The sequence below is a fragment of the Protomyctophum bolini genome (genome assembly GCF_963924005.1).
Source record: "Protomyctophum bolini genome assembly, chromosome: 7".
In the NCBI taxonomy this organism is placed as follows: domain Eukaryota; kingdom Metazoa; phylum Chordata; class Actinopteri; order Myctophiformes; family Myctophidae; genus Protomyctophum; species Protomyctophum bolini.
Window position 1 is genome coordinate 24428037 of NC_137868.1, and position 24078 is coordinate 24452114.

General features: G+C 42.2%; 2 protein-coding genes across 2 annotated transcripts; one reads left to right on the top strand and one right to left on the bottom strand.

The window, feature by feature from the left end:
* Positions 1–109: 109 nt before the first annotated feature.
* dctn3 (dynactin 3 (p22)) lies at positions 110–5385 on the bottom strand. The gene is made up of 7 exons (XM_080767642.1): positions 5234–5385; positions 4820–4904; positions 3111–3197; positions 2169–2252; positions 1995–2053; positions 1818–1877; positions 110–752 (listed from the first exon to the last, which is right to left on the bottom strand). Exons 1-7 carry the CDS (start codon positions 5333–5335, stop codon positions 666–668), a joined length of 564 nt encoding a protein of 187 aa, XP_080623768.1. The 5' UTR covers positions 5336–5385; the 3' UTR covers positions 110–665.
* Positions 5386–5780: 395 nt separating this feature from the next.
* Positions 5781–23518, top strand: atg5 (ATG5 autophagy related 5 homolog). Its single transcript, XM_080767467.1, has 8 exons — positions 5781–5852; positions 6197–6431; positions 7500–7627; positions 8857–8935; positions 9179–9341; positions 10643–10737; positions 17756–17873; positions 22435–23518. The coding sequence occupies exons 2-8, from the start codon at positions 6324–6326 to the stop codon at positions 22569–22571; spliced, it is 828 nt and encodes a 275-aa protein (XP_080623593.1). The 5' UTR covers positions 5781–5852; positions 6197–6323; the 3' UTR covers positions 22572–23518.
* The last annotated feature ends 560 nt before the right edge of the window (positions 23519–24078 follow it).

Genomic DNA, 24078 nt, shown 5'->3' on the forward strand with positions numbered 1-24078 from the left:
AGTGCTACTATGAATTCAATGTATTAATATTTAAGTAAACCCTAGTCAGAATCAGAAAATACAAAAGGTGTGTAATTTGTGTTTAGAAAGCAGAAGCTCAAGCAACACATTTCCACAAAAGAAAATATTTTATTAATTTCGTGTTTCTTTCAGCCATGATGTATAATGTCTTATATAATAATTAAGTTACTTTAAGTGAGTTCTCTTCAGATTCATATGCACATGAAACCAGAGAAATTTTTATCTTGAGGGAGGCAGCAGTTACTTGAAAGGAAAAGGTCTTGTGACAGCCCTGCAGCAATGGAAGCTTTGGAATGTAGTGCATGCACTTTGAATAAACTAAACAAGCATAAAAGGCTACTGTACACAGTCTCCAAAATTTGCTGCAAAGAAATAATTGGATTTGAGTGAACCTGGCGGTTCAAAATATGACAAATAATGTCTACCTTCTTCACTGCCTAAAAACATTATAAATTAAATCAAGTAATTTGACTACTAATATCAACAAGTTGAGATTATGTATTTTGTCCATATAGCATCAAATCTCCAAATGACTGGTTAATGTGGACATTTATACAAGGAACAAGTTAAACAAAGAGAACTTGTTTGGTGTGACATCCCACCAAGGTGCAGTCATCATCATTAAATTAATTCTTCTGGTGCCTCTACTCCACTGGGCGGGTTCCCTTGGCCTCCTCCAGTTTCCTCAATGTGTCATCCCACTGAGTGAATTGTTTCGACAACAGGACCATCTGCCAAACAGAGGTCAGGGATCAAAGGTTCAGCAGGTCAGGAAACTGAAGCCGTTTATGAGAAGTCTGATCAACTGAATGTGCATTTGTTTTTTACTAAATCAAACTATTTTCTTTTATCATAAAAAAAGATTGGAAAAAAGTATGTGAGCTTGTAGATCTGCTATTAATCTGTCATCTGAGAATTACAGTATATACTGTAGGTCTTAATTGGTTTACAGGCGTTTGATGTTAAGGCGTTTGATATCGCTATAACATTGCCTCGCTGCGCTTCATTTTTGGAACCGATTGCTATGCACGGTTGCCAGGGCCCCACCCGCACTGCTTTTGTTTCTCAATAGCCATTAGCTTCTGTTTTAGGCTGTGCCTTTGCAAACTTTTTTCTCCAAGATGGAAGCCAAATTCAAGACTCATAGTGGAACAGCCTGAAAACACACCCAAGCACCACCAATTTTGTCCACCAGATGGCACTCAATATGTTAAAAACTGTCGAATTTAGGTCTGGTCAGTAGTTGTGTAATAACTTAGTCAGAAAGCTTAAACACAATTATGTGTAGTTGACCAATTCATACTTCAAATGTGGCTGTATGATAAACTGAATTCTTAATATACTGACTGTGTATAATCCCACATTAAAGGACCACTTCACCACTTTTCAACCTATCTTCATATAATTGGTCACGATAAAAATAGCACAATATTTTCCTACTCTGTCTGTGTCTCATAGGATGGCTGTGGGCAGTACAGAAACCCGTCCACCAGTGACATCATCGATGGGGAATCCAAACTGCAGGCTTTCTATTATTGCAATGCCAAAATGGAAGACATCGTTCTCACGATAATACAAATCGAAATAAATATATATTTTTAATCTTGTTTAAAAAAATCTGCCTAACAATGATGTCACTGGTGGACAGGTTTCTGAACTGTCCACAGCCCTCTTATGAGACACAGACCTATGAGTAGACTGAAGTGGTCTTTTAATCACATCACTGTTGAAACCACATGGTTTGAGTTTCCCAATGGTAATAATCAGTTAGTTTAACTGTGGAAAGAGAGGCGCACCATTTTGTTGTATTCCTCAAAAAGCCTCTTCACCTCTTGGGTCTGGGCTTCACCTTGGTCCTGAGAGAAGGGAAAGATGGAAGAGAGGTGTTACGGTTACCAAGAGATGAATTATGTAGTGTACGTTTAATGTGAAAGAGTGGGTGTGTAAAAGAGAGGCTGATAGAGATAAAAGACCTGTTCTTTGATGTGAATCTGCGACAGACGTTGGAGCTTAGTGGCATGCTCCGGTACATCTGTAAATAATAAGACATACACTGAAACACTATACAACCATTCCATGCATAACATAAAATTAATGTTACAACTGTTTTGAGTGTTCTATTCTATCCAGCAACATAGCAACCCCACCTCTGATGTAGTTGCTATCGAGAAGTGGCTGGAGTTTGCTGACCTGCTCCAGTAGAGCAGCCTGGGAAAGCAGAAATTCCTCCTCTACAGACAAAAAACAGAAGTATAGAATCACAATGAGAGTAAAGCCTGATTCTATACAACAGAGTAAAAAAGTATGTATAACGATGATTCAAATATAGTGACATTTTGTGTACAAGTTAGCACCGTTATTTGGCCTTAAACATTAGCACAATGAAACCTTGGAGGCCAAGAGTAGAATTTACAGCACACTGTCAGAGGTGTTTAGTTTGTGCCTTACGGTCAAATTATACTTGCTGTGTCTGCATATTAGCCACGTCATGTGATGTACATTTTGTGTGATGTATACTATGTTCATGTAGACATCCACATCTGGGATTGTGTGACTGCATGTACTTTATTTGCGTACACAGACTATGCGCTAGAAAATAAAATAAATGTTCTGTTTGAGGAGACATTGAGAGGAGATCTATTGGTACTTGCAAGTTGCTGTATTATTTTATATGATAAATTCGTATTTGAAATGGTGTTTTTCAGTGGAAGGTTTGATAAAATAGAATACAAACACACCTGAATAAAAATACTTCTCAATGCTTTGCTGAAGTAATATTTGAATATGTGAGGTATTTAGAGAATACTAGGAACAGGAATGCATAGAAATAAATGACAAGATTAGAAGATAGAGGCAGACATCTTCTCACAATGGTCTTTTGACTTGCCAACTGTTGTCATGGAAAGACTTGTTAGTTTTGCTCTTGAACGTGTGACTGCATGATTGCAGATAATATAATAATATATAGTATAATCGTTGCATCTGCTGTCCGCAGACACTTGTGCCTATAGTGCCTACTCAGACATGGCAAGTATAATAAAGGAGACCATTTAGTCCACTGTGCTAGCCTATGTTGTCACGTCTCTTACCAGCAAGGATGAATTCCAGCTTCATAGCATCGGGGACAGTGATGTGGTCTGTGAACTGGGGGTCTAAGTACTTCACTAGGTCTTCAACTGCATCAATAGAGAAAGATATTTAAAAAAGAAATAGCAGTACCATGACTCAATTTAATAAGGTGAAAGAATGTTAGCATTAATTTAAAAGCTTTTGTGTATTAGTACTTTTAAGCCTTTTCCCCATTATGTAACATCGTCATTTCAGCTCAAAATGATTGCTGGACTGAACAAATGAAAACTTCCTTTGGGGAGCACATACATATGTGGCACACAGTAGCCGCAATTTGCAACACTAGATTATTTTTAAATAATGGGATGAATCTAGAGTTGCAATACCATACAGTGACTGCCCATTCATCTAAATTGCATTTGCGATCTGCTTGTATTAATCGACGTTAAACTCACCAGCATTGCAGCTGTATGGAAAGCTTGAATTATCCCGTTTCAAACTGCAAAGCGTTTGTTTCATAAAAATCCACCGTAGACATGTTATGAGCTACTTTCTGTCAAGAAGCTTTCCTTAACAGTTGGAGAGTCACTGGATGGTATTGCAACTCTTGATCCATCCCTTTATTTAAAAAAAGCTAGTGTTGCAAATTGCGGCTAAATTCACAGGTGTGTGTTGCGATAGGTATGGGGCACACAATTGACAGGTTTGATTAATTATCCCACACCAATGTGCTCCCTAAAGGAAGTTTTCATTTGTCCAACAATCATCTTAGGCCCCATCGCTATACACAGAATGTTGTCCGTGTGCAGCTCGTGGAAAAGTGGAGATATGTCTGCTACCCGGGCGGGCATAGGAGCAATCTATGGCTGTGTATTTGGAATGGTAACTGGAAGGCTTGCCCCAAAACACACTGGCCCCCATCTTTCCTGCAGACCACTCGTCCCAGTGGTTCTTGTATTCTTGGATTTGTTTTACTGAGGTCACGGTTAAGAATAAGGTTAGGGTTAGGGTTAGGAATAGTTTAACTGAGGTAGGAAGATTATGAATACATTTTAGGTTTAGGCAAAGTTTTACTGAGGTTACATTTAGGAAGTCAAGTTAGTTAGAATAATGAAGGCTTTCACTTCATATGGTTTGTTTGGTAGATTGCCATGGTTGCATAGTAAGTTTGGGTTGCTATGGTGGTCGCCACAATAATCAGAATCAGTGCGTGTCAACCGCATAATCTACATAAAAAGACTTACACTGGTATAATCTAATACTATACCCAACCAGGAGGGGAGTCCAGCAAATTCTGCACGAAGCAGGATATTTGGACCTACTACAACCCAAATACATCTGCATTGTAAGGGGCTTTTTAGATCCATACTGATTCATAATCACCAATGTTGACATCTCAGTTACTTTCTTATAGGACACCACTGCAGCGGAGGGTACTTAAGACAACTACTAACTGTAACTAGTCACCTTTCCTTTGAGTAGTATTTTATAAGTTATAGGTTTAGGCATAGTTTTACTGAGGTTCGCTCTGGTCCATAGCCCTAATGCTTCTATGATTGACCAGAGATATACTGAGGTGTGTTATGTTTAGGAATACATGGTAGCGACATGTCGCCAGATTTGACCCATATGGCGACTTATGCGAGCATGTTTTGGGGCGAGCGTTTTTGTATTCTTTGCAATACATGAAACGTGTATGTAATTGTGACATTCCATAACACAAACTTACTCTTTTTGTGAAGGATTTTCACTCGTTCTCTCTTGTTGGCTGTGTTGGCCAGTGCTGCTTGAATTCTGGCAAGGGATTCTGCACACTACAGGACGGATCCGAGATACAAGGGAGGTTAGAACATAATAACATCACATATGTTATGCCATTTTGGATGGCAGCAAAGTGAGGAAACTGTAGCATCTGAACGATTCAGATGCTAAGCTGCTAGTTAGCAGTGAGTTCGCAGCAGTAAGTAAACAAAGGGGAAAATGCACGATAAATTGGTTAGCTACTCTTATATATAATGTAATTTCTAATATGGATTACGTTAGCCGTTTTTACTGACATTTAGGATTAAAAGGGCGTACCGTATCTAACACTGTTAGCTAATGAATGTCCTTTACACATATTTGTCTATTGCTCTGAACAAACCTTGACAGGTTTTCCTCCTCTATTTTTTCGTTCGCCATATATATGTCTTTCCACCGCCTGCACACGCATTTCGAAGTTATCAATTTCAGCGTTTTTCTCCATCGTTGATGCTTCCACCGACCACAACAAAACCAAACCCTTCGCGTCCCGCAGGCGATGACGAAAAAACCACACCAGCCACCAAACTAATGACGTAATCGTCAGGGTGCAGGGACGTCGCGTATTGATGATGAAACAACCAGAATGGACTGTAAAATCCGCCATACTTGTTGTGAAATGAGCAGCCACTTTTCACATGTTTCTGGAATGTCGCGTCGTAGAATATCTCAATTAAATCTGGATGTAGCTAGACACGATAATTATCTTTTTGTTAAGACACACCGAGGACACTGACATAATTACGCATTGGAGAACAATTCATTGTTTAACCTGTTGTAGTTTTGAGACTTTACTGTAGGTGTCGCTCTTGGCCAGAACCACTGAGAAAATGAGATGTTTTTCCTCTACTCTTGACAGGAGGAGGCGGATCATAGACATATCTATGATGAGGCGGATGACAACCTGATAACTCCTACTGTCACGGCCCTTCTCCCACAGCTGCTTGTTAAAGCCAGAGAAAGTAAGCTTTGCATACATTTAACGGCCATGACACTGTTGGACGGAACTATTATTTATTTCCATGGACAATATGTTTCCCCAAGAAGCAATAACATTCACCAGACTTGCTAGCCTGCTGCAGCTACACTACGAGCGGACCCCAGCTAGCCGGGGGTGCTAATGCTACAGTCATTTAGCTTTACTGCTGCGCGGCTTACTAGTTATAGTTTCTACATAAAACAGTTTACTATTTAATCGTTCAGGGCATACGAGGTGTCTGCGCAGAAAGATTGATCTGTTTTTCCCTGGTGTTGGCATGGTATAACATTTGGGTTGTAACTTGTATGACTTGTATGATGTCTGCAGGGGAATCGAACGCCAGGGAATCTGTGTGTTGTTCTACTGATACTGCGTGGGCAACTGACAAGATTCCAGGATCTGTTGCTGAAGAATCCATCATTTATGTTACTGTGCCACCGGGAGCCCCAGCAGCATGGCAGATGACAAGGACGTGCTGCGTGACGTGTGGTTCGGCCGGATTCCCACCTGCTTCAATCTTTATCAGGATGAGGTCACCGAGAGAGAGGCTGAGCCCTTCTATGTAAGTTAACCATTAGCCCCTCTCGGAACCCTACATAAAGCTTTTATGAAATTTGATTAATCAAAGTGTCAGAAACTTTACTACATTTGGGTTCTGCTTGCGGGGCTAGTTAACCATAGTCATGGACTCATGGGCAAAGTTTAGAAACTTCAACCTTGCTTTTTGGACAATACCCTGCCTGTCCCTGTCCACACAGTGGCTCTGTTATTTGTATTATTGACACATGTGGAGCATCATGTGCTTTTGGTGAAATTGCCCTTGGCCTTAAGTATTGGCTACTCAAGTAGGCTTAATAAATCCCATTTTGGCGAACTGAAAGAGCTCTAGCACTGTACACTAAACACTCAAACACCATCTTTATACACTTGCAGATCTAATATGTAGGGCTTGTAGGCCATCACAATCACAATGCGCCGGTAGGTGTGACAGCCTACCGTGACATCGGCCTTGCAAGGCCTATTACATTACCTAGAGATGTTCCCGTGGGGCCTCTAGCCCTCCACGGCGATGCCCGTTGGGCACTGGCCTACTTGGAATGCATGCCCCAGCCCCACCCAGATATTATGTCTGTGACTGTGTTTCCCTTTTATGCCCGACGTCAGATTCCTATATATGGAGTTCTGTGTCAGCCATGCCCAAATGTCGAGTGTTGTGAGGTCAGAATAGGCTAGCTCCATATATGGAGTATGGACCCTGGGCAGGGGTTCGGGCAGAGGCACTGCAGAGGGCAGAGGACAATCGTGGCACTGCACTCCCTGTTGTGGTGTGGAACGCGTGTGTCGAATTTGAAGTCGGTGGGGCTAACGGTTCTCGAGTTATGTGGATTACAGACGCACACACAGACTACTTTTCTACACTCTGGTTAACCACTTAATTTTAAACCCTATATTTAGTTGACCAGGGTCCCCCAGGAGTCTATACTTGTCAGTTGTCCCCCTCTTTCTTTCCCGGCTATTCCCGCTACACCAAATGTATTCGACAGATTGTCTGTCTATTCTGACATGTCCAGAATAGGGATGTGTTTGAACTGGGTATCCATAATCAAACGTTGTTCTCGGTTGTCTCCAGCTGCTGTTGCCCAGGGTGAGCTACCTGCCTCTGGTCACAGACAAGGTTAAGAAGCATTTCCTCAAGGTGGTGAAGGCTGAGGATGTGGAGGAGATGTGGTTTGAGTATGAAGGAACGCCTCTCAAATGGTAAGTAGATAGTAGATACCGTATCTCCATATAGACATGTAGATAATTGGGGGAAATTGTGTGTGAATATCCTTGTGAGTGGTTCTATAACTTAAAGGAATAGTTCCAATTTCACTATGGCATCAAACAGCCAAACAATGTGTGCACAGCACCACATGTTAGAGGGACAGACATGGAGAGCAAACACACTTACCTTTATTTCCCCCATTAGGCAAGAACTAACTAGCCACAGATGAACTGAAACAGACAATCAACACTGGGATAGGTTAAGGGTGTAAGCACACTTCAGCCGCAAGAAACGCCTAGCCCAGGTGTCTCTTCCTAAATAGCTGGTGGATGGAAATGACGCTCCTGCACGGTTGCAACTTGACACATCGGCAAAAAAACTGAAACGCTTTGCCAACACTGCAAGTTGAAGCAGCACGGAAGCGTCATTTCCATCCACCAGCTGTTTAAAAACCAGGAAGAGACGCCTGGACTAGTCCAAGGACAGAGGAGAAGACTGACAATTGCATCCTGATTTACTTTGTCATATGACAGAGTCGCATGCAGAAAAAGCTGATCTACAATAATCACAGTGTTGTGAGCTTGTAAAAATAAATTGAAAGGTTTTGAAAATATTTCCATATAATAACAAGTGGTTTTACAAGCTACAACTAAAAAGTACTCCACATTCATTAATTCCTCATGAAAGAAAGAAATATACGTGGTGATGAAGTATAAACTAGACAGCCTTGCACCTTCCTCAGCATGTTGCTGAGTCAGTTGCTAAATTTAGCCACCAGGTGTCAGCTTAGGACCACAAAAAAACGTAATGACAACACTTGTATTAGTATGGCCATGGTTTTGTTTGTACATTTTTGTTAAAGTAATTTTATAGAATAAAAAGTGTTTTATCATTATTTGCTTATGTGCTCGGATCTCTTCTGTTTAATAGTCTACATTCTCCCTTATCCTAGAAGCACCTTACACTTTTGTGTAAGGTGCTTTTGTAATCTCCTGTGAGCACCCGGTTGGCCTCTGTTTTTCAAAACAAAAGTTTGTTTTGATATATTCAGTGGTATAGTTTTTCACAATAATCGTTCTGCATAAATGTAACAACCTTTCCAAACACCAAAACAAATGATGCATGCCTATTCATTTTCCAATGTGCTGTATGAATAAATCATGTTATCAGTCAGTACTCTTTGGAGTGATCCTGGGATCTTGTGTTTGGTACCTCCTGACAGGCACAATCCAATCGGAATGCTGTTTGACCTCCATGCGGCCAACTCTGCCCTTCCCTGGAACATCACTGTGCACTTTAAGGTAGAGACTAGCCAACTGTTACTAGCTGAGGTTCACCTTTTTGGGAAATTGTAATGATAGCATAATGAAAAATAGTGTTTGTTTTTTATGTGTATTGTGGCGTTAATTCTGTGTTAATGTGTTCTCAGTGTATTGTGCATGAAAGGCTACTTAAAGTGATATTGTGTATTAGCCTACATCAGAATGAAATGGAACAAGACCCACTAGTGATATGCTGTGTTTATTTGCACTTGTGTTTCCCAGAATTTCCCTGAGCGTGATCTGCTCCACTGCCCTACCAATTCAATAATCGAGGCCCACTTCATGTCTTGCATCAAGGAGGCTGATGCACTGAAACACAAGAGCCAGGTGATCAATGACATGCAGAAGAAAGACCACAAGCAGCTGTGGATGGGCCTGCAGAATGGTACTTACACATGCACTAACTGACATAGGCACATCTAATCTTTTACTTACACATACACAAATTCACAATGCTGTACATAGATAGGCACAACTTTCCTATACACAAACAACATTTCGTAAGCAGGCACTCAGTTTATGTCCACCTTGATTACATGAATAACATTCATTAAAGCACACGCTTTATCCATTCGTCTTCCTTTCCACAACAAACGGCACATCTACAACACCCCCAGGGTTCCATCTGAAAGCAGACACAGAAAGCCCAACCTCCCCTAGATTCTCAGTAACTCATATGCTTGGCAAAGACACTACTGGCTTCCTGCGTAGGGCTGCGTACCTGTCGATGACTTAACAGTTATCTGTCGTTGGCCATATTCTGATCACTAGGTGGTGTAGTATTCATGTGTGGGAAGATTTTGGGGAATTCCTTTGTTTAATTTATTTTGAATATTGCCACACAACTTCTTTGAAAAGCAGTGTTGCAGCCATATTGTACTGGGCGGGCAGGGTGGGAGACAAGATGTTCTCAGTTATCCTTATCACGTAACCTGTTTTGTAATAGAAAACTAGTGGAAGCGCATGTACTCAAACATTTATCTCAGTTAGGCTACATCTGAAAATGTGATTATTCATGAATGACATCATTGTTATAGACAATTCTGCTGACTTTTGCCAAACTGAGCACCCTTATTAGTAGTTGTGCAGAGGGATTCAGATGGTTTTCGTTTAAAAATGCAGTTTTTCAATTAAAATGTCTGTGTGTAGATGTAGCCTTAGTCTAATTATGATTTATCTGATTTGAGGAAAAAAAAAAAGAAAAAAAAAAGATTTCTGTGAAAGTGAAAAGGTGAGGGCCCAACGCATGTTGGGCCAACTTTTCACAATGTTTGAATGATGCCATGACATAATCTAAACTAACAACAAACATCTTGGTGATCCCTGGCTCCCACAAATCTTTTTAATATGGCGGCCTGTGCCTCTGCGGCCTAATGCATGTCAATTTGGACGTCACAAACTGGCGAAGGAACATGGCTGTGGTTATGAGTTTCTCTAACATGAAAATGTTAGAGAAACACTGGGCTAGATAATAGACAACTGAAAGACATAAGCCCACTGACAACTGTGCTTACCATTCATTAATATATAGGGGCAGTGTTGTGCATTTTCATTTGCTGTGGTGTTTAAGATGGGCATAGTCAACAAGAGAATGATAATTTAATGTTAAACTCATGTACTTTCAACGTGTGTGTGTGTGTGTGTGTGTGTGTGTGTGTGTGTGTGTGTGTGTGTGTGTGTGTCCAGATAAGTTTGATCAGTTCTGGGCCATGAACAGGAAGCTGATGGAGTATCCCACCGAAGATGGAGGTTTCCGCTATATCCCCTTTAGGATATACCTGGTCAGTAACAAACTGATGAAACACACACACATTAAAATGTTTTAGTACCAGAAACTATTATACTTATACCGTAGATCTGCTATTTTTGGCTATTGTTCCAATGTCCCCTCAGAATAGGGATGCAAGGGGTTCATGTACATAAACTATCACACAAAGATTTGGCGGCCTCCTGCAGCATCTCTGAGGAGACCCCTAGCTGTCCCGGAGGGAGGCATCCTTTGGTTAGATATAACATTGGTTAGACATAAGGTTGGTGAGGGGTGCGTTAAGACGACCGGATTAAGGTTGGTGAGGGGTGCGTTAAGGGTTGGGAGAGGGTTAAGGTTAGGTTTAGGTGTGCTGTCATGGCAGATTTACAAGTTGATGCTAGCCATTTGCTTTATTTGAAAAATGCCTCTCCAACTAAGGTTCATATTTTGTATGTAGCCACTTTTTACTTTCATCATCATCATCACCTTTATTTATACACAGAAATACAGTTGAGGGCAAGCCCTCATTTTCAACGTAGCCGAGGTTACAATACACAAAATAAAGTAAAAAAAACAATGCATCAAACACAACATTATAAATCAGGATAAATTACAAAGGAACTTTATACAGAACAACCATCAGTAAAATAAATCAATTGAAGCAGGAGCAATCGCGGTGAAAAATGTTCTGGAGCATTCCTTTGAACTGGCAGGGAGCTCAGTTTTAAAGAGTTTTGGAGTTCATTCCACAAGTTGGAATGAACAGTCTGGTCTGTCCACTAGGTGGGGTTAGAGGAATGTGTAAAAGATACCTCTGTTGGCTTACTACCCTGTAGATTGCAAGTTTGCAGAGTATTTCTACCCAATCTGAGTAAATGTATCCTTTCACTGAGTTAGACTTGTCATAGGGATCCGTTCAATTCAGGCTAACTTCTTATTTTTAGCCCTGACTATAATAACAACCTGTTCTGTAACTACCTGTTGTGACTTGTGTGTGCCATTGATTGATAACTAATTTAATATAGGTCTACATCCTGACTACATTAGTGGTTGGATATTGCTTCATCTATAGACGAAACAACCAACCCTTTGGACCATTACTTATGACACGTTGCCTAAAACGTGTCTAAATAGCCCTAAAACACTATGAACACTGTTTTGCAATCTTTCTAGCAATTATTCATCATTTCCAGCACATACGATACTATGATTCTCTCGAGTTTATTTGCAATGCCATTGAACCAGAGTGAGACTGTGTTTGAGCTTACAGTTAACTCATAGGACATGAGGCAAAAACAGGGGTGAGGTACTGTATGGAGTAGGGGGATCCCGTCATGTCTATAGCCTACTACTGACTCAGGTAAAACTCCCTCGGAGCAAAATGATGAATAAGCGCTTCAGCGTTTGCCTGGAAAACATTAGCTTGCCGAGTGCCAGACAATGTGTGTGTGTGGGTGTGTGTGTGTGTGTGTGGGGGGGGGGGGACACGACGACTTGCTTATAGGAGACTTCTCGTACAGTACCTCGGAAACCGAGAAAGACGTAATTTCTTCATCTCTAAAGGAATTATCTTATATGGGCATGTCAGGACATGGTAGTTAAAAATGTGGAAATAAATTTGGGCAATTCATTACTGCCAAGTCTACTGTTGGTCTTGTTGAGAGAGATGAGTCAATGCCTTTGAGACTATTGGTATTTTTATATGAATTATATTACTTTATTTTTGACAAATTATTATAGGAATAGGAATACATGCTACCCACCCTCTATGCTTGACTAGCAAGCTGTATTTTTAAAATACATTTGTAATGTAAAATAATTGAGTGATTTGTTGTGTAGTAGACTAGAGTTGGCTTTTCGGGCTAAGTTTATTTTTGTGTAACAAGAGCAATGGAATGGTTATCAATCAAAACCAAGGCTGCATCTGGGGGAATAAAGTAGCCCTTAAATAAATTATTTTCCATGTAAATCTTCAATACATGGCTAATTAAAATTTTCAACCTTGTATTTTTGTGGTAATAAAACGGCAATAACTGGATGTTGCTGCAGGGTTTGTTTGTTTGCTCCAAGGCAAAAATCACATAACTACATTTTAGTTTTCCTTTCCTTGCATTCTTTTTTTTAATACATACTGTATTTTAAAAACTAGATATAAGTTAGAACACAAGGATTCGTCTCTTAATTATTGAAAAAATAATAACTTGGAGATTTAGCTTTATGACCAGAGGAGACGGCATGTCGGACTAGAGAAGAAGGCACCCATGCTGACTGTACAGCAGGCTGGCCAAGACAGGAATGAACAGTCCCTACCCCCATCCCCTCCGAGGCCAGATTGAGGTCTTTAGTGTAAATAACATGTGCTGTGTTTGATGCAGACAGAATTAATGACAACACTGACTCTAAATAACAGAGGGCTCACTTCCGTCTGGCCTGCACTCCCCATAGAGAGGAGGAGACCTCATGGGCACAACAGCATTGAAGTGAGTGTATGTGTGCGTGTGTGTGCGAGAAAGTAAGAGAGATCGTGTATGTACACTAGCACATGTATATTTGATTAAGTTTCGGTTTTAGGCATGTTTTCAAGTGCGTGCATGTTTGTGTGCTGTTGCGCGTCGTAATGCCGCGCCCGCTAGTGTGATTGCAGACTGGACTTGTTTGGCAGCCAGAGCCTTTTCCTGCTCTAGAAGTGACGCCACTCTGTGATTCAAAGTGCCAGAGGGGGCCGACCGTCTGTGCGGAAAGTGAAAATTACAATGCTTGTTTTAAAGACCACTTACATTGTTGCTCTACAGGTATGCCTTTTTCCCCTCCATGACTAAGTGCTTGCTCACAAACTTCTAATGCAATACCAGGCAGTCATAAATAATAGCTTTTTTGTTACAGTGCTTTGGGAGGCATTGATGAATGGGTTTATTTAATCTTAGATGTCATCTTGTAGTGGAGCTGAGTTGTGTGCAATAATGCCAAGGGCAACAGGTGATTGGTCTGTACTCTGTAGTATCAGGGAAGAACTCTGTCTTTTTTCATTAATGGTTTGCGGTTTTAGTGTCGGAGATAAACCAAACCAAATTAAATGTTATGATGGTCATATTTTCACGGCATGAGTTTGCCCATATAAATCATATGTGATTGTCAAGATAAAGATGTTGTATCTTGATTGTTGTTGTAAGGGTCTTTGAAGCTCACTAGGGCTTTGGAACTCACTACATAAACAGACTAATGAAGCTACACAATACACTCTTGATTGTTCAAAAAGAGAAAGTGTAAAAAAAAAATGTCTACCGTTCCTTTCAAAAGTGCACATATGTGGTTGCTTTGATTGCTTTGCTAGGAACCTACTTTCTATTTTCAGTTTGTCATTCATGTTTTATCTGAACTCATAAGCAAGGTAGGCTATTGACTTGCTGTGATCATGAAGAAGTAATTAGTACAGTAATTACTGTAGTAAATCCCGACCCCTCACATCATTACAGAACCAGACCGACCAGACTTGCCATCAAGAAATAACAATTGACGTCAAATCATGACCACCACATTTGATTAATGCCACAAACCAAACTATGAATAAATAAATAGGACATTCAAAGTGACACCGCAGTTTTAATTTACCAATGGAAGGTCTCAGGGTTCAATGGAAAAAAGAGGCCATGCTTTCTCTCCCACCTCTGCACTCTGTGGAAACTTATATTGACTGACATTTGTGTACTACCACCCATTGTTTTACTGTCAATTAGGCAGATTGAATCCACACCGGCAATTAGGCCATGGGTTGAGTTCCGCTGCTACTCTTTTCGGTCAGTAAAAGCAAGCCATCTCTTTTCACCTGACTCCTAAAGACACCTCCCTCCCTTGGTGTCGCCATGTGCCACACTGCCAGCTAAGGTGTCACGCCAGCTGAAAAGAAAGTGTCTCTGTCCAACGAGTATCACGCTTCTGTCCCCAGGGATCAATGGGTCCCCTCTTCTTTGTATGGCGCCGTGCTCAATAATTCATGGTCAACTGTTAAAAAATGCAACGAAGTAGCTGTCACTTAGCACACTCTCGCCTCTCTGGCTTTTGGGGATGATCCCGCACGAAAGGCCCTGCTTCCTGCCAGTGACTCACTCTTTCTGTGTAACCCAAGCTGCAGCCTCACGCCTCTTCAGCCACCTTCACCTGGCTCGTGCGCAGCTCCGCGGTGTGTAGTTACAGATTGGTTACCCGACCCCTAGTCCTCACCAGTTTCCTTCTCAGAGCACCATGATTAGCCCCTATTGTGTGTCAGACTCTCTGTTTGACACCTCAGAGGCTGCAAGGGTTGGGTATCTGACCGGACCTGGTATCTTCCCCAACCGTGTGCTGATGTTCTGGGTTTCATTCCCTGTGAAAGCTCAGTTGGTAAGTTGTTGGAATTGAACTGCTGCCCATGGCAGTGTGCCCGCGGGTTCGACTCCCGATCCCGACAGCCTTTACTGCATGTCACCCCCCATCTCTCTCCCCATTTCCTGTCAGCCTATACTGTCTGTCCCTCCCATTAAAAAAAAAGACGAAAGCCAAAAAAAAGAAAAACATGCTCCACCTCAAATGCACAAATGCAAAAAATAATAATATATATATATACATAAAACTATTCTCAGGAGGACTACTAAATAGAACAGAAAACTATCCTTGCAAAAATTCTTAATTAAAAATACTTAATACTTACAAGATGGGAAACCATCACTACCATCACTTGACTGACTGGAGAATTTTTAAACTCCAAGTCATGTTTTGTTAAGCTAACATAACCAGGCTAGTAGCTACAGTACACAATGTAAACGGACTGGCTGCAAGGTGTGCAAGCATGCAAACGTCACGTCCAATACTTATCTTAATATGTACAAAACATGCGTTTGGCAATCGTATGCAAGTGCTTTATGTTATTTTACGTTAAGGGCATTATGCATCCAATGTAAATTTTCTAATGAGATCCTGTACAGTAATCCAGAGAGCAGCAGGCCCACTCAATGGCTGATGCGCAATTCATATTCCATCGTATGATGTGTTCCAAAAAATTGCAGATCTACAAGCTCACAACACGACACTTGTAGAACTACTGTCTTTGTGTTGGACACTATTGGATGACTTATGCTGCATTCACATGGAATCAGGCAAGCAGTAGACGGCAGACGGCATATCATTTTAGTGGACGAGAGCCGGACGGTAAACGGAACAGGACGGCACGGCAGCCTCAACCGGCGATGGTAACGGCAGACGGCATCAATGTTAAAATATTTAATGTTTTTGCCGTTCCGTGCCATCCAGCAGAGACGGTAGTTCTACAAGTGTCGTGTTGTGAGCTTGTAGATCTGCAATTTTTTGGAACACATCATACGATGGAATATGAATTGCGCATCAGCCATTGAGTGGGCCTGCTGCTCTCTGGATTACTGTACTAATGATATCCAGATTTCCATATTGATTTGAACAGTGAACCACACCAGTTCTGTTTGCAACATGTGACGGAATGTTGGCGCTTGCTAAATCACACATTCCCGGCGGTCAGGCTCATTTCCAGTAACATGTTTTTGACACATATACACATGCCGGTCATTCATAACGTTCATTTGGAGTGGTGCCGTGTTCCAATGTATCTAAAGAGTTTTTATTATTATTATTTTAATGCCATCATTGAAGAAAATGTGTGTGGCATTCTGTTAACATCAACTTGTTAAAGTGACCTTTTCCTTTGGTTCACTTACCTAACAAGGCTAGAGGTAATTCAGAAATAAGTAAAAAACACTTTTTGTACAAAATAGATTACAGAGTATGCCTTCAGGCAATGGCGACCCCATCTGCGTTCTGCCATTTTCTATGGGGGAATTTGTATTGACACCATTTATTGGGGGGGAAATTAACTGAGTGAGACTTTTGACATCTCTGGGTGATTTGTACAGTAGATTCAACCATGGGAGGAGTGGTTGGAATTCTGTAATAAACTGTAGTGCTGAAGACTGTTGTGGTGAGGAGAGGACTGCTGAGCTCCATGGTAACCATGCAGCCTGCTCCTCCCACAGTGGTTTAGTCATCTACACTGGGGCCTGTTGTGGTGCCACAGTTACTGCACTGAAGGAAATGCTGGCTAGTTACCTCGGTCAGCTGTTTTGTACAAGCATGCGACATGCGTAAATTGTGTCCTGTATCATCTTGTATCAAATCCATATGAGACGTGTTTTGTCCGGTATTTAGCATTTACTAGACTGGGGCACTGGCCTACTTGGGGACGATGCAAGTCAGGAACGGTGCAAGTTGTAAATGCATGCCCACCCGGTTATGCATACCCGTTGTCTGTCTGTCTGCCCATGGAGATTTCTATATCTCTCTCTCTTTTGTGCCTATACAGTCAGGCATGTGCAAATATGGAGTCCAGGCCAGTCTATGAAGTCAGTACTACGTTATATTGATGATGTCAGGGCACTCCATATATGGAAATTTGTGATTTCATCAATATTTTTGGAGATCCGCTGATCCGTCAACCTCCCACGCATTACTTCCTCGCCTTCATTCACGTTGAGTCGGGCGGTATACAGTAGGTTAGGTATGCATGTTGTTTGGATACAGCAGGTGGTTCTGGACAACCCGAGCTCCATATACTGTATATGAGCGTATCGGTTGGATCAGTGGTTCTGGACAACCATCTATCCGGGCAACAGCAGGCACAACACTCCCTTGTGTTGTCGCAGGCGTGCACGCTGAGTATGAAGCCGGCCGGTTGGACAGTTCTCCAGATATGTGAACTACAGATGTACACACAGAAGGACTGACACAGATTTTGTGCATCAATTATTATAGCTAGTAGGATAATGGGATGGGGGGGGGATAGCCTGTTGCTAGCCAGGCACTATAGAAGCACATACCTGGTTGCATTGTGATTATATCTTAATTCTTGTTCACATTGTGTCACCTTTTTTCCCTTCAGTTTGTTGTCTTTTCTCTGGGTGTATATATAGGAATTGCAGTGATGTGTAGAATTGATGTTACAGTGTTTAATACATTTTCCGTGTTCTGATTCCTCTCCAATTTTATCCCAGACCATGAGTGACAGGCCGTTTATCCAGAAGCTGTTTCGGCCTGTCTCTCCTGAGGGCCACTCACACACTCTAGGGGACCTACTGAAAGAGCTGTATCCTGCTGCTATAGCAAACGATGGTAGGTACACGTACACATACAGCTGTACATACAGTACATACGTAAGTGATAATTAAACTGGTGGTAATACCACTCACAACCTACATGTAGTAATTATACTAGAACTACCTTATTTGAACCCTCCAACTTCATAGTATGTGCAGGGTCTCTCGCTCTGTGCCTGTCTGTCTGTCTGTCTGTCTCTCTCTCCATGCATACTTGTGTGCACATGGCCACACATTCAGTCATCTGCCGTTCATCTGCATAATTACCTTTATACTGCCTTTTAACACCTCTTTTATGCACACATCCTGTGACTGGGACAGGCACACACATTTTAAATGTTTGCAACCCTCAATTAAATTACCTTTTATACAAGATTCATTATTTCACAGGATCTGCATGGCTTAAGGAGATTTATGGGTACTAAAATGCCACATTGTCCAGCTAGCTACCTATAACAGCAGAGACTAAAGCAGTTCGCTATAGTTGCTACCTGCACACCTGTGTGTGTGTGTGTGTGTGTGTGTGTGTGTGTGTGTGTGTGTGTGTGTGTGTGTGTGTGTGTGTGTGTGTGTGTGTGTGTGTGTGTGTGTGTGTGTGTGTGTGTGTGTGTGTGTGTGTGTGTGTGTGTGTGTGTGTGTGTGTGGTGCGTCTCCAACTCTAGTGGAGAAAGTGTTCATGTTTTAGGTACCCTTATCAATAGCATGCTAGATCCTCCGGAAGCAGAGAGAAGAAAGAGAGCTGTCCTCTTTGTTTATTTTATTTACACAGCCTGGAGAGGCTTCTCATAGATCCACACTCTCAGATACAACAAAATGCCACATCACGAGAGGGAAAATAATTCAAACAAGTGAAAAGAGATGAGGGTGGGGGGGCACAAGTAGATAGTGAGAGGAAGGGATGGAGAACGAGAGAGATGGGTGATAATGGCAGCAGCCTTAACAAGGTACAGGGAGTTATGGCACTCATGGAAACAAACTGAATTACTATCTGTTCAATCATGTGCTGGAATTTGTGTCGTTGCAGAGGCGTTGCATGGTGACAAACTCATGCACACACGATGTAAGCTGTACAACGTTGTGACATTAAGTGGTCTGCACACAGCGTATCGGTATACAACACCACGACAGCTGCTGGTAGAGAAGATGAATTCCTGTGATTGGAGCGCATACTGGAGTAGATCGAGGGAGGGAGAGAGTGGGCTGGCAGATAGAATGTGAGGAGCAGCAGTCTAAACAGGGAGCGTCTGAGGAGGAGGAGAGAGGAAGTAGATAAGGAGACAATAGGCTGTTAGGACACAGAGCCCGCAGGAGACTCACCTGCACACAGGAGCCAACTGCACCCTCCTTCTCTGTCTGTCTGTCTGCCTGCTGCTCTGTCTGTGTTTCACTCCATCTCCCTGTCTGTGTTTCACTCTATCTCCCTGCGTGCTGCTCTGTCTGTCTATCTGCATGTGTGCTGGTCTCTCTGTCTGTGTATCTGCCTGCACGATGGTCTTGACAGACTTTCTGTGTCCCTTTCACAATTTTGTCTAGGATTCACTTCTTTGTTTGTTATGAGTCTACTTCTTTCTCTTTATAATATCTGTCCCAAATGTCTGTCTTTACTGCTGTCTCTCTTTACTTATGCCCTCCATACATTGTTTAGCTTTTTCACTCTCTTCATACACACTCTGATCTCTGGCTTCTTTTTTGTTTTCTTACTTATTTATTTTACCCTGTCTTTGTTCTTTTTCTTTCCAACATCCTCCCTCTCTCCCATCCCTGGCCTTGTTGTCTTTTAATTTTCTCTCCATCCTCTCCGAGCCGGGTGCCAGTCTGACGCATCAAGGTGAAAGTGTTCCTTTTGTCTTCCTTCGTTTGTTTGGTTTCCAGCTCTTCCTCAGTCGGCAGATGAGTGTGGGTGATAGCTGGAGGATCATGGCTGCATGTTTGGATTAGTGGGACCAGGGGCGTGTGCTTTGCTTGGGGATGCAGGGTGGGGTAGGAGCATGCTGGCAGCATTGTTCAGGACAAGAATTCAGACAACCCTCTTTTCTTAAAAGGTCATATTGGCTTTTGAAGTAAATACAAAAAAGTTCTGCAGCATTTCTCTTTGTTCAAGTAATGTCTTAAGCATAACACCCTTCTGTTATGTCTGTGCCAAGCATTTGTATGATCCCTCTGAGACGCAAAGCTTCAATCCAAATCAACTTGATCAAGTAGGCGTGGGTGGCTCGAATGAAAAACGGGGGATTCCCCAATGCCCAACTAGTCATGGGAGTCAATCTGTAACGATTTTAAGACTGTTGAGTGTTTATACATGTACCTCCACGCAAGTGGAAAACAATACAAACAGAATGGCAACAACATATTACAGTAATTAGTGGTCAGCCTTGACGTCTCTGGGAGCTGTGGCGTTTTTTATTTTTTAAACCAGGTGCATTGTTTGTCCCTGGGAAACCTGAGAATTATAGCCAAATGGTACTTTTCACACTTGTGATGCATTTATATGAACCGCACATTTATTGTAAGATGACCTGGAGAACTTTATGGTAATGTTGGAGATGCGTCCTTTCATAGGAAAATCTCCACATTGATTATTGTCTACGATCAGTGGTATCTCCTCCCTCCTGACTACACAACTTTGAGCAGCAGTATATTGCTTCACGATCACGAGAGACACTCTGTGTTATTAGCCCATGGCAAAAGGTGTGTTAGGAATCAGCAATGTCTTAAAAACCTGAGATTTGGGAATGGTTGTGTCTGACTCAGTTGTTTATTGACAGAAGCCAGCCAGGCAGGCAGTCACTCAGTACATCAGTCAGTCAGTCAGCCTGTATGTCTGTCTGTCTGTCTGCCTGCCAGTCAGTATCCATGCATCCAGCATGTGGCTAACACTGTTGTGTAGCCAGGCTCTTGGCTGGCCTTGGTGCATATTTGGGTGCAGGCTCTGAGGGAAGTGCGGCCTTGCGGTCCTCTTAAATAGGGGTTGGCTTCGCTCGAGTAACAAAACATCTTGTCTTGGCCAGCAGTCGCGCAACACTCAACCACAAGCGTGTGTGTTATGTGTGTGTGGCCGAATTAGTCCAATTTTATTTAGACAAACACACTGTGATATTCTCTAGCTGCTGTAGTGTGTCATTACCAATTTGGAAGTGGAAGTGTTGTGTAAGTTGATATGTCATGGTGGCCTCAAATGCACTTGTCCCTGTGATTGTTAATGGTCAGTGTTGTAACCAAGTAATGAATCACAGTTTATTATGAGTCTAACTTGGAAAACACCGCCATTCTATGAATGTATTCCTCCTTGACATGCTTTCTCTTTATGCAACAAATATGCCATTTGGTGGATCGATCACATTACATGTGTCACAGTATTGTGTGACTGCATACGTTTTTAATAAAACGATACCAGCAGCTATGTAAAACAATACGATATGTTGAGGTTTACAAACTTTACATACATAATATACTTTGATTGTTGTCATTGTAGCAACAGCAGTAAGAGTGATAGGTATATATAAGAAAGAGGGGATGGGTGGGGTTCTCCAGGGTAGCATCCAATTCCAGCTTCCTCCTCATCGTCCCCACCTCCAGAGTTTTTCACTTTCACTCCCAACTCTGGAACACTCAGTTTCTCACCAGCTTGTTCGGTTTATTGGCATCCTTTGTGATGATGCCAACCCCCTAACATATCAGCATTAGTTGGCTTCTTAAGGCTGAGAAATACCAGCAGGTTCTTATCTGCCATCAGTGTGGTGATCCATCCCGAGTTCATTTTGCAACAGCGTGACAACTAGGTACCCAAACATGTACATCCAGAGTCGAAGTGTGTGTGTGTGTGTGTGTGTGTGTGTGTGTGTGTGTGTGTGTGTGTGTGTGTGTGTGTGTCTAAAGAGACAGTTCTACAATACTGTAGTATGTACGTTGTACTATTATTGTTAGTTTATATAATAAATACAATTTAAATCTCAGGAAATGGAAACGAACTTGTAATTGGAAACACAATGTTACAATAAAAATAATAAATGAAATGGAAAATGCACATATTTAGTAACATCTGCAAATATCTAGTAACATCTGTGTGTTCATGTGTCATGTTCGCAGTCACAGTATTTAAGTGGAGGGTGGGGTCACTCACTAGGGGGCAGCGTGGTCAGACGCACGCGCGCGCGCACACACACACACACACACACACACACACACACACACACACACAAGTTTGCTCATTGTAAAACTACCACACAACTGAAAGTTACAAAAAATAAAAAAGAACTATCTAAACAAAGTCACCTGTCAGGAAAAAACTGTCACTTTGGCTTACCCAGATTTGAGCTGACATGGTGCTGCTTTACGGTCATGGGCACGGCGCACACACACACACACACACACACACACACACACACTATTCCTGCAGACCTCCATCACTTATGGCTCCATTAGACTACTAGAACTAAGTGAGCCGTGCCCCGTCATGTAGCATATTTTACAGGTTCCGGATTTGTTTTCATGTCGTTGCTGTCGGTCAGAAACCTCTTATCTCCATATTTATTATTACCCGTTTTGCTTTTATCTTCTCTTCCATCCCGGTCCCCCAGATGAAGCCAAGCGGTACCAGGTGGTGATCCACGGGATAGAACCCCTGCTGGAGACTCCCCTTCAGTGGCTCAGTGAACACCTCAGCCACCCCGACAACTTCCTCCACATCTGCGTCATCCCTGCGCCCACCGACTGAGGCCGCCGATCCATCGGCTCGGCCCGGCCACCGACCAAGGCGGGATACAGACTAACTAACTTTAAGAGATAACGTGAAGGAAGGTGGGGTGTTGTCATCAGAACGGGTTGATGTCCTACCGTGCAGCTCCTCGTGCGGAGCCCCATCCTGACCTGTACACACGGCCTCTGTCATCTCCCTCTCTAACTGTCCCAGGATCTCCTTTCTCTGTCCTCTTTCCCTTTGGGACAGCGGAGCGTGATACAAACCAAAAAACGGTATGAAAGCCTTATAGTAAAATGGGCAGTTTTGGGCACCTATCAAAAAGATGTAAATTAGGGAAGGGTGATTGGTCAGTTCACCTCTTTCGGTCCATCCTGCCATATCCATGCTCTCCTCCCCTCCTCTTTCTTTACCCCCAACCCCCGCAGATGAAGAGACAGTCATGCCTGTCGGAAGGTGGCGTGAGGGGCTGTGCTTGGTTTTCTTCTCCAAGTTGCCTTACTTTCCACATTTGTGCATCAGTCGGACGTGAGTTTGTTTGTACTCTGCTTGGGCAAATCATCTTCAAGAACTTATCTTCATTATACGCCTATGCTCTATTTTAATGGCGTGTTGCATGGCCTAAATAGCCGATCTACAAGCTCACATGCTTGTGGATTGGCTCTTTTGGACATTTTCTGAAAATATTCACAGATTATGACAGGCCCAAAATAGGGATGCCAGGTTGAAAGTGGTTAACACACACTCTAGGTTTGATCAGTTCATTCGATAACATCTGTAAAATTCTCACGCATATTACCGTAATAATTAACTAACAAAGTCTTGACTAAAACGAAACCGACCAATTTATCGATTTTGGATTGCGCGTGGACACACAGTTGGTTTACCCACGTTCAGCCAGGAGGTAGGGCAGAGGGCTCGTGTCACACCTTCTCATCCACATAGCACAAATCAGATAAAATATGTCCTAAATGTTCTTTTCTGTCGCATCTCAAACATCTGGTCATTTGGTTATTTATAGTATAAATACATTTTATCTTCACTGCATTCAACAATCTCACAAGGCATCCGTCCCCCCCTTTCAGTTCCCCCGTCCTTCATTTTGTTCATTCTCTACTGCCAGTGCACTCTCTCTCCCTCTCATCTCCACTGGCTAATTATCTGTTGGCATTCCACCCGCTGCTAATGAGACCACTAAACTACCCTGTCTGACAAGCCTTGGGCTGCCCTGTGTGTGTATGTGTTTTTTTTGTTTTTTTTCATCAAGGTTATGAATGAAGTGGCGCAGTAGGGGGTGTGTGTGTGTGTGTGTATGTTTATATGTATGACTGTATCTGTCTGTTTTTGGCATCTGAGTGGATGCTTTTGTGACTGTATACGTACTAATTACAGCCATCATTTATAGCACCCTGGGGGGGGTCGGGAGGGAGAAGGAAGGTGTGAAGATTTCCAATGGAATCCTGTCTGTCCTCTCTCTCATACACCCGTCTCATGTCACAGAGACAGCCCTGTAATTGTGTGTGTG

Coding starts and splice junctions, on each gene's coding strand:
- atg5 (XM_080767467.1), top strand. CDS start 6,324: ATGGCAGATGACAAGGACGTGCTGCGTGACGTGTGGTTCGGCCGGATT. Junction 6,432..7,499: donor GAGAGGCTGAGCCCTTCTAT/GTAAGTTAACCA, acceptor GGTTGTCTCCAG/CTGCTGTTGCCCAGGGTGAG. Junction 7,628..8,856: donor GAAGGAACGCCTCTCAAATG/GTAAGTAGATAG, acceptor ACCTCCTGACAG/GCACAATCCAATCGGAATGC.
- dctn3 (XM_080767642.1), bottom strand. CDS start 5,335: ATGGAGAAAAACGCTGAAATTGATAACTTCGAAATGCGTGTGCAGGCG. Junction 2,253..3,110: donor GCTGGAATTCATCCTTGCTG/GTAAGAGACGTG, acceptor TTTTGTCTGTAG/AGGAGGAATTTCTGCTTTCC. Junction 753..1,817: donor TTGAGGAATACAACAAAATG/GTGCGCCTCTCT, acceptor TCTGTTTGGCAG/ATGGTCCTGTTGTCGAAACA.